The sequence below is a fragment of the Capsicum annuum genome, chromosome 6 (assembly GCF_002878395.1).
Source record: "Capsicum annuum cultivar UCD-10X-F1 chromosome 6, UCD10Xv1.1, whole genome shotgun sequence".
Classification (NCBI taxonomy): Eukaryota; Viridiplantae; Streptophyta; class Magnoliopsida; order Solanales; family Solanaceae; genus Capsicum; species Capsicum annuum.
This window is the reverse complement of record NC_061116.1, coordinates 191,816,437-191,825,621: the sequence shown is the minus strand read 5'-3', so window position 1 is coordinate 191,825,621 and position 9,185 is coordinate 191,816,437. Positions and strand designations below refer to the sequence as shown.

General features: G+C 32.4%; 1 protein-coding gene across 1 annotated transcript; it reads left to right on the top strand.

Annotated features, from left to right (window-relative positions):
* The first annotated feature begins 4,083 nt into the window (after positions 1–4,083).
* Positions 4,084–6,998, top strand: LOC107874834 (beta-amyrin 6-beta-monooxygenase-like). The gene is made up of 3 exons (XM_016721556.2): positions 4,084–5,052; positions 5,526–5,713; positions 6,571–6,998. Exons 1-3 carry the CDS (start codon positions 4,134–4,136, stop codon positions 6,868–6,870), a joined length of 1,407 nt encoding a protein of 468 aa, XP_016577042.2. The 5' UTR covers positions 4,084–4,133; the 3' UTR covers positions 6,871–6,998.
* The last annotated feature ends 2,187 nt before the right edge of the window (positions 6,999–9,185 follow it).

Here is a 9,185-nt window from a genome sequence, read left to right as displayed (position 1 = left end):
CAAATGGTCTGCATGTTCATCCTCACTTTGATAATAAATAAACATGTGATCAATAAAGACAATGACGAACATGTCCAAGTACTGCTTAAACATCCTGTTTATCAAGTCCATAAAAGATATAGGATCAATTATTAGCCTAAGAGATATAACAATAAATTCAAAGTGATCATATCGAGTATAAAAGGTTGTCTTCAAAATGTTACGTTCTCTGACTCTGAGCTAATGATCTGAGGTCTACCTTAGAAAAGCAATTTCACCCTGAAGTTGGTCAAACAAGTCATCAATCCTAGGAGTAAAATACTTATTCTTGATTATAATTTTGTTCAACTGGCGATAATCGATGCATATTCTGAGAGAATCATATTTTTTGCATACGAAGAGAATTAGATCGATCTATTGAGAGATATTGAGCCTGATAAAACCCTTGTTTGGAAGTTCTATCAATTGTTTCTTCAATTCTTTAAGCATGGTTGGATCTATTCTATGGGGAGGAATTAAGATAGGTTAGGTATCTGGAAGGAGATCTATTTTGAAGTCAATTTCTCCCTTGGGAGAAACTCTGGGTAGATTTTCAAAAAATACTTCTGAAAATTCATTTACCACAAGAACTGACTCAACAATTAGGTATCGGACATTGAATCCTTAACTCTAACAAGATGATAGATGCATTCTTTAAAGTTTGATGGGGGGGGGGGGGGGGAGTTAACAATATTTAATACATTATCAATTGCAACCCTTGGGGGAAGGCATTTCCTTGTTTGCCTGCTGCAAGAGCCTGTGCTGCACACAAAGTGGGAAATGGCAAAATTTGCAACTGGTCAAAAGAAGCATCTCCGATGGTCCCAGTTCCGGCTAGAACATCTGCAACACTATTCTGTTCCCTACATGTGTGCTTGAGCATTGGGGTCCCCAGTCTCTGCAATAAGTACCTGCACTCCGACATAATGTTACAATATCCAAGATGGTTAGAGGAGATCATATTGATTGCAACAGATGAGTCGGAATTAATTTCTAGCGGAGTCAGCTGTCTGTCGAGGCCAAGCCTAAGGCCTTTGAGGATGGCAAGAAGTTCAGCTTGTTGTACATTACTTAACATGGGGAAAGCCTTTAGTACATGCAGCCTAGGATTCAATCTCCCTTGTGATTTCTAAAGACTCCTCCAATCCCACCAGGTCCCGGTTGGACTTTAACACTGGCATCAGTGTTTAGTTTATAGGTACCTTGGATAGGAGGATACCATTTTAGGTACACTATTGTAGATGCCTTAGCCGCTTGGTTAGACTCATCAATGATATCATAACATATTCTATGGCAACAGCTATGGTTCTCTGAACAGGTTATCCTTATGGTTAAAAAGATTTTCATTTCTATTTGGGAAAAAGGCATCGTTTCCATCCTAAACTATACCCGAAAAGTCTAAGTCATATCTAAACTATACTAGTGACCTATTACACACCTTAACTATAAAAAAGTGATATTATTACCTCCCCGCGACCCCCAATCTAAGGCGCGTGTGTTACACTTATTTTAGGCGTGTCCAGCCTATTAAATAACAAAAGTAAACGGCTAAAAACATTAAAGGAAAAAGTCATCATTTCCACCCCAAACTATAGTCGAAAAGCCAAATCCACACCTAAATTATATAAGTGACCTATTATACACCTTAACTATAAAAAAGTGATACTTTTTCCTGCGTGATGCTGACGTGGCAGCGCGTGTAAAATACTACACCACATGCAAGTGGTGGTAGACTGACAGGGTGTAAATAGTTTCACTTTTTTATAGTTTAGGTGTGTAATAGGTCACTAGTATAGTTTAGGTGTGGCTTCGACTTTTCGAATATAGTTTGGGATGAAAACGATGTCTTTTCCCTTTTTATTTAATCAAATATTCTACGTACGGAAAGGGAGGATAGAGTCCCAGCGTGAACCAGTTATTTAACGGTTTATTTCTGATAGCTTTCCAAGTGTTGGTCCAGTTAGAGGAGTTCAAGGAGTTGGAGTCAAAGCTGGCAATTGAAAGAAAATTTGAGACCTTTAAGTTATCCTTAAGTTTGTCATACTTTAACAAATTAAATCTTTTCAAAGTGAGTTCTAATTTTTCCTTCATAAAATGCAAATACATGCAAAAATACTTGTATCAAACTCCTTACCATTTGTAGTTCGATTTGTATCATGCTGAAAATTGTCATTTGTTTTATCTTGAAATTTCAATTACTTATATAACTCTATTTCTTAGTTATATGTATTCATTTAGTTTAGATGTGTAACTCTTTTTTATTATCTTCCATTTGCTAATAGCAATTCTTTAGGAGCATTTCTAACAAAAAAAAAAAATCTAGACTTTATTAAATTTCATGTTTATGAAAATCTAAATCGGTAAAATTATTTTTTTCAAATTTAAATAATTTAATTGTTAGAAAATACAAGTAAATAATTTGTTGTTCTTATTTTGATAAAAAAAATGGCTCCAACTTTCGTAACATTATAAAGTGTGAACTTAAAATAACTTCATCTCGTGATCGTAACGAAAAAGAATAAGAAGTTACCAGGTCCTAGTTGTCGTGCCAGATACTATACTTATATTATTGGTTAAAGACGTTTCTGGTTGAACCTGCTTGCGCAATATTTTTGGTCCGCCGGTGATAATATAATATCAATACACGTTTATATACTAATTATATAATATTGATATAAGTTCGTACATCATTTATACAATATTGATATATTACGTAACTATTTATACAATATTGATACATATTTATACAATATTGATATATTATTATACACTATATAACTATTTGTATATCATATATATATACACACATATACATACGTCATTTTTATAATATTGATACATGAAGAAAAAAGTTGTACGGCAAAAGTTTGGAAAAAAGGGAAAAAAGTATTTTTAATAATTAAAAACACAGCACGAAAAAACAACAAAAAGAGTTTTTTTTCTTTTTAAAACAATTGCTGCAAAAAGAAAAAGGAAAAAATGGACTAATAGCAATTTTTCGCAAACAAAAACTTGACTATTTTTTGTTGTAGACTATTTATTTATTTATTGTATATAATTGAAATTTTTCCTTTAAAATAAGTTAAGCTCATATTTACACACTTAAAATATGAGTGATCCAACTTATTATATATGAATTAAATGGCCCAAGTTCTTCAATACGGGCTGAAATTGTCAGTCGTAATTAAATATGTACATATATAAATTTTGGAGAATGTATATTGAATATACAATTTATACAAATATGAAAGTTTTTGGAAATGTAAAAAAATTAAAAGAAGAGAACGACAGAGAGAGGTAACGAGACAGTGAGAGAAGAGGAGAATTGTGAGAGAGAAAGGGAGAGATTTAAGGCATATTTAGGTTATGTTTTGTAATTATATAAAATTTAGCTATGGCCTTAGTTTTTTTGGATCGAAAACACATGTCATGATTTAAAATTAATGATTGAAATTTTAATTAGTTAAATTATAATTCTAACCACAGTTATCTATTTTCATATATTTAGTTATATTTTTTCCTTAAATATCCATTATATCTTTTACTCAATATTTTTAGAAAAATCTTTACTGCCACAAATATATATTAAAAACTTTTGTTAAATATTTTTGTTTGTTTTTAAAATTCATCATATAGTTAAATTTTTAATTTTTTTAATTGAGAATTCAAAAGAGCTACATAAAGAAAATATAATGAATTTATTTGACACAATTTTTATATTAATTTGGCACACGTATAATGGATCTATTTGACTCAGAAAGAAAATAAAATTAGAAAAATTTCAAGCCAAAATCTTTATTTCTTTTATTCGAAAAATATTACTTAAGAAAAGTAGTAAATATTAGCCTTAAAAAAGGTAAAAATCGAATAGAAAATTGTTGAAGGATAGAAAGAAAATAGTTTGATGTATTTGAAAAAGATATAATGAATTGTTAAAAATATTTAAGTAATAAATATATGTAAATGTAAGTAGATAACTATGGCTGAAATGATCCTAGAATATATAGTTGCTATAAAGGAGGAGTAAGTGCTACAAAAGAGGGAGTTAAAAAGATGTGATTTACTTTGGGGCAAGGCAACTACTACAAAGATTACACTCTCTCAAGAACTAAACAATGGATCCCTTTATTCTTTATTCACTAGCATTTGGAGTTGTTTTCATTTGTATCTATCTCATCTTCTTCATCCCTAAACAATACAAAAATCTTCCACCAGGTTCAAGTGGATGGCCAATCCTTGGAGAGAACATGGATATGTTTTACTCATCTCCAGAGAAATTCATCCATGGAAGAATGAAAAAATACTCATCACAAGTCTTTAAAACCTCCCTCGTAGGCGAAAAAATCGCGGTTTTTTGTGGTACGAGTGGTAACAAGTTCTTGTTTTCGAATGAAAACAAACTTCTTACCACTTGGTGGCCACAGTCTCTGACCAAGCCACTCATGTGTCCAACTCAATCCCAAAATACGTTAAGAGAACTCGCTCTTTTAAATCGCGAGTTCCTACGTGAGATATTAAAACCCGAAAATCTCAAACAATTCATCCCTTTTATGGATTCCATGGCTCGTGATCACTTGAATCAAGAATGGTTGCCTTTCAAGGAAGTCAAAATTTACCCTCTAGCCAAAAAATATACTTTCTCTTTAGCTTGCAAATTGTTCCTATCAATAGAGGATTTTCGACACGTAAAAAAGTTATCAGACCCTTTCGTTCTTGTAACATCGGGGATATTCTCCGTTCCAATTAACTTGCCTGGTACGCCTTACAATCGAGCGATAAAAGGCGGAAAAATGGTGAGGGAAGAGCTTCTTAGGGTCATTAGGGAGAGGAAGAAAAATGAGGAAAATTTCAATGACTTGTTGTCTAGACTAATGAGTTTTAGTGATGAAAATGGAGAGTTTATGAATGATGAAGAGATTTGCAATAATATTGTAGGGTTGCTTGTTGCAAGCTATGATACTACAAGTGCTGCTATTACTTTTGTCTTGAAATATCTTGCTGAGCTTCCCATAATCTTTAACGAGGTTCATAGAGGTACTAATTTTTTTTTTTTTTATGGTTTTACTTTATGAGTATTGTTATTTAGGATAATCATGGTTTCCACTCACTATCAACGGGTAGTTTTGTCCATCAAGACAGTTAGAATATATGAGAAGAGAGCATTTAGTGTTGGTAATTCTAACTCATTCAAATTTTTTGGTAGGCATTACCAGAGATCCTTTTATCAATGGATCCTAATTTGTTGATTTAACAACTAATTTGAGCAATTTACGAACTGATTTTTACGTTGATAATTCTAGATTTGGTAGTAAATTGATTGGTAATATAGAACAAATAGTAAGTACCTTGTTATAACAGGTTACATTATACTAATAATATAAAAATTTCCATCACATTGCTAGTGTATGCAACTTAACTCTATTAGTTATATACACTGACAAAGTGACAATTATCAAGATTTTATCACACTATTAGTAACAAACTTATTTATTTTTTGGTTGGAATAGAACAAATGGAAATTGCAAAGTCAAAAGGTCGAGGAGAATTGCTAAATTGGGATGACATCCAGAAAATGAAGTATTCTTGGAACGTTGCATGTGAAGCAATAAGGCTAATTCCGCCGGCTCAAGGTGCTTTTAGAGAGGCAATTACTGACTTCACATTTGGAGGATTTACTATCCCAAAAGGATGGAAGGTACTTTATTATTTACTAACTCTCCATATTATATATAATTAGCATAGTCTAATGCACTAAGCTTTTGGCTATCCACGAGGTCTGAAACATAGGGATGGCAATGGGACGGTGCGGATGTGCGTGTGAAGTGGTGTAGGTTTTATGCTATGTAGGGTGGTGCGGATTTTAGACTATATATGTGGGTGCAGGGCGGATGTGGGGAGGGTTGAAGTAAGTTTTTATTAAATGGGGCGGGGCGGGTTGCAGGTATATGCGGATTTAAACCAAGAAAAAAATAAAAATTAGTATTATTCTCGTGAATCTAATTAAAATTATGTGTATTCTTTACTTAAAAGTTTATGATACTTAAAAAGACATGTATAATTAGATATACTGAGCGATCTCTAATTTTAATAATGAAAATATGATATTTGATCATTATATTACTTGTACATGTGATACTTCTTTGACAATTTCTTTTTGAAAGTGATATAATAGAAATTGGATGTTACTATTTTCTAATTGAAGATTTGAAAATATTATGATTTTCAATGAAGTTACAAATTTATTTAAAAAAAAAAAAAAAAAAAAAAAAAACAGGATGGTGTGATGCGGGTATGCGCGGGTATAAGTGTGGGGAGGGTTTATGCGAGTTAAAAGGTGATGCGAGGCGGGGCGGGGCAGTTTCAAAATTCACGGGTTTAGAAAAAACCCGCACCCGCACCGCACCATTGCCACCCCGGACCAGACCACCAGGGTCTATTATATATAGTCTTGCCTCACATTTTTATTTGTTTTCACGACTCAAAGCCGTGACTTCCTGACTGGGCGATTTGTTTTTTATTCTAATTATTTTATGTAATGTTTATATTGGACAGACACTTTGGAATGTGTATTCAACACACAAAAATCCAAAATATTTTCCAGAGCCAGAAAAGTTTGATCCTTGTAGATTTGAAGGGAGTGGACCAGCACCATACAGTTTTGTACCATTTGGAGGAGGACCAAGAATGTGCCCAGGAAAAGAGTATGCAAGATTGGAAACACTTGTGTTTATACATAATGTTGTTTCTAATTTCAAGTTGGAGAAATTAGTTCCACATGAAAAGATTATTTACCAATCATCACCTGTACCTGTTAATGGTCTCCCTGTTAGGATTCAACCCCATGGAAATTAAACCTCTCTTTATTTGGATGTTCATGTAATAATAACTAGTTATACCTTGGATTATTTTCTTTTTATTCATTAAGAAATAGTTAGTTGGATTTCTTATCTTTGTGTAATGAGTAAGGAGTGGTTGTTAGGTTTTTTTCATCTCATTTTTTCAAATTTCAATTCAATTTTTCAGTTCATTTAGATTTTTTAAATTCAGTTTTTTCGGTATCTATAAAGAGTGTCAATAATAAGAGGAAATAAATAGGAAAAATCTCATGGATGAATTAGAAGAAGAATGTCAACTATGTCGTCCCAACGAAAAAATAACTAAATTAGGCTTGCTTGATTTAATTAGATACAAAGCCACATCACTGATTTTATTTTAAATTAATTAATGAGTGTTATAACAACTTCGTTCGCAAATTCATCTCCGATTGATATTCTATAAGAAATCTTCATTTGATTTAGTCATATTCTTCTTTTTATTTGAGAATTCAGATAAAAACAAAAAATAAAAATTTTAATTTTATTAGATTTTGATTCATTGATGCACCAAAATATCGCATCCTAAAATTAAGAATCGAATCAAAGAACTGAATTTCTTAAAAAATAAAATCAAATCGAAAAAACTAATTACTTCAGTTAAATTTTTAGGCCTATGCAATTTTTCTCAGTTATAAATTTCTGGTAAAAGAAAACAGTATCATGCACTACTGTTTGTATTTTGTATGACATAACATTAATTAATTCCTAGAAAAAAGCTTCTTCCTCTCCTTCTAATTCTTCATTTGTCTAATTACTTGTTTTAATACTACCATTATTGATTATTTAAGTGTGTTTCCAACTGGCAATATAGTATTCCCTCATTTCATTATATGTCTTAGTTTTACTAGACACAAAATTTAAAAAGACAGATAAATACTTTATTTTAAACTGAAAATGTGTAATGTATCCAAATTGCGCCTTGAATTTGTAGTCTTGTACATGCTGAGTGAAATCTTAAAATTAAAGGGCTATTAAGTATTAAAAATGTTTTTATAATACATAAATTGAAACGGACCAAAGTGTTTCATAGCACTCCCTCGAATTTAATTTATTTGTCTCATATTGATTTGATGCAGAGTTTATGAAACATGTTGTGCTAGCTGTTCCATCCAAGTGAACAAAGCTGCAGGCAAGTTATTGAAAAGATGACTCTGCGTGCAAAATAGAAGTGGATAACACTTATCACAACAGAAGTCGAGTTGAACAAGAAATCTTGCAGAAGTTGAGTTGAACAAGAAGTCTTGCAGAAGTTTGGTTTGAACAAGAAATCTTGAAGAAGTTCAGTCGAACAAGAAGTCTGGAAAGAACGCAGTAAAGAATGAGTGAAACTACCTGGAGTCCTAGTGAGGATAGAAATATACATCAACTAAAGGACTCTATGAGGTGTTGGCTTAAATAGAAAAAAACGACTTCCAAAGCATTCACTCATGCGCTAACAAGATAATCAACAATCAGCAAAAAGTTCACTTACTTGAAGAAGAACTTGGTTCCTTATTTAGCAAGTCTTAGACTGTTTGTAGTAGGTAAGTTCTTTAAGTTGTAATAAGTCATTCTAGTCTTAGTGATCTATAAATTGAGTTAGAAGTTTTGTCTTCAAGTTAGGAAACTCAAAGACTTGGGAACACTTATCTTGGAAAGATTTGTGTTTTTGTAGTTATAGGAGTTAGAAGTTTAATTCCTAGTTTACAAGAAGTCTTGTAATTTTGTTGATTGTTGAGACTCAAGAGTTATAGTGAAGTTGGGTTAAATCCTGTAAAGGTACAGGTCGTGGTTTTTTACACCTTTCTTGAGTCAGATGTTTTCCACATAAAAATACTGTGTTCAGCTTTTACTTCTGTGAACTACGTTTACTTACTTGTTCCACAGATAGGCAATCAGTAGAGTATAATATTAAAATTAGTAAGGCTCGTACTCTAACAAGTGGTATCAGAGTGAGGCTATCTTAAATAAGGCTAGCACCTAAGAAAAGATCAACATGATGAATTTCGCACCTCCTACAGGTCACAGTAAAGGTCAGTCAACTACTAGACCTCCACTTTTTGATTGCTCTCACTTTATCTGGTGGAAAGCAAGGATAAAAATGTTCATCCAAGGTGAAGACTATGAATTATGGGACAGCATTACTGATGGTCCCACTATTTCAATGAAGTTGGTTGATGAACAAATTAAGAAAGTAAGGAGTGAATTTACCCCTGATGACTTGTTGGCTTTGAAGAAAAATGCAAAGGCCAAGAACATCTTGGTCTGTGGATTTGGACTTTCTGAATACAATAGGGTATCAACCTGCACTAC

Excerpts from the sequence above, each read along its gene's own strand:
- LOC107874834 (XM_016721556.2), top strand. The coding sequence starts at position 4,134 with ATGGATCCCTTTATTCTTTATTCACTAGCATTTGGAGTTGTTTTCATT. Across the intron at positions 5,053-5,525 it reads CTTTAACGAGGTTCATAGAG|AACAAATGGAAATTGCAAAG; the intron begins GTACTAATTTTT and ends TGGTTGGAATAG. Across the intron at positions 5,714-6,570 it reads CTATCCCAAAAGGATGGAAG|ACACTTTGGAATGTGTATTC; the intron begins GTACTTTATTAT and ends TATATTGGACAG.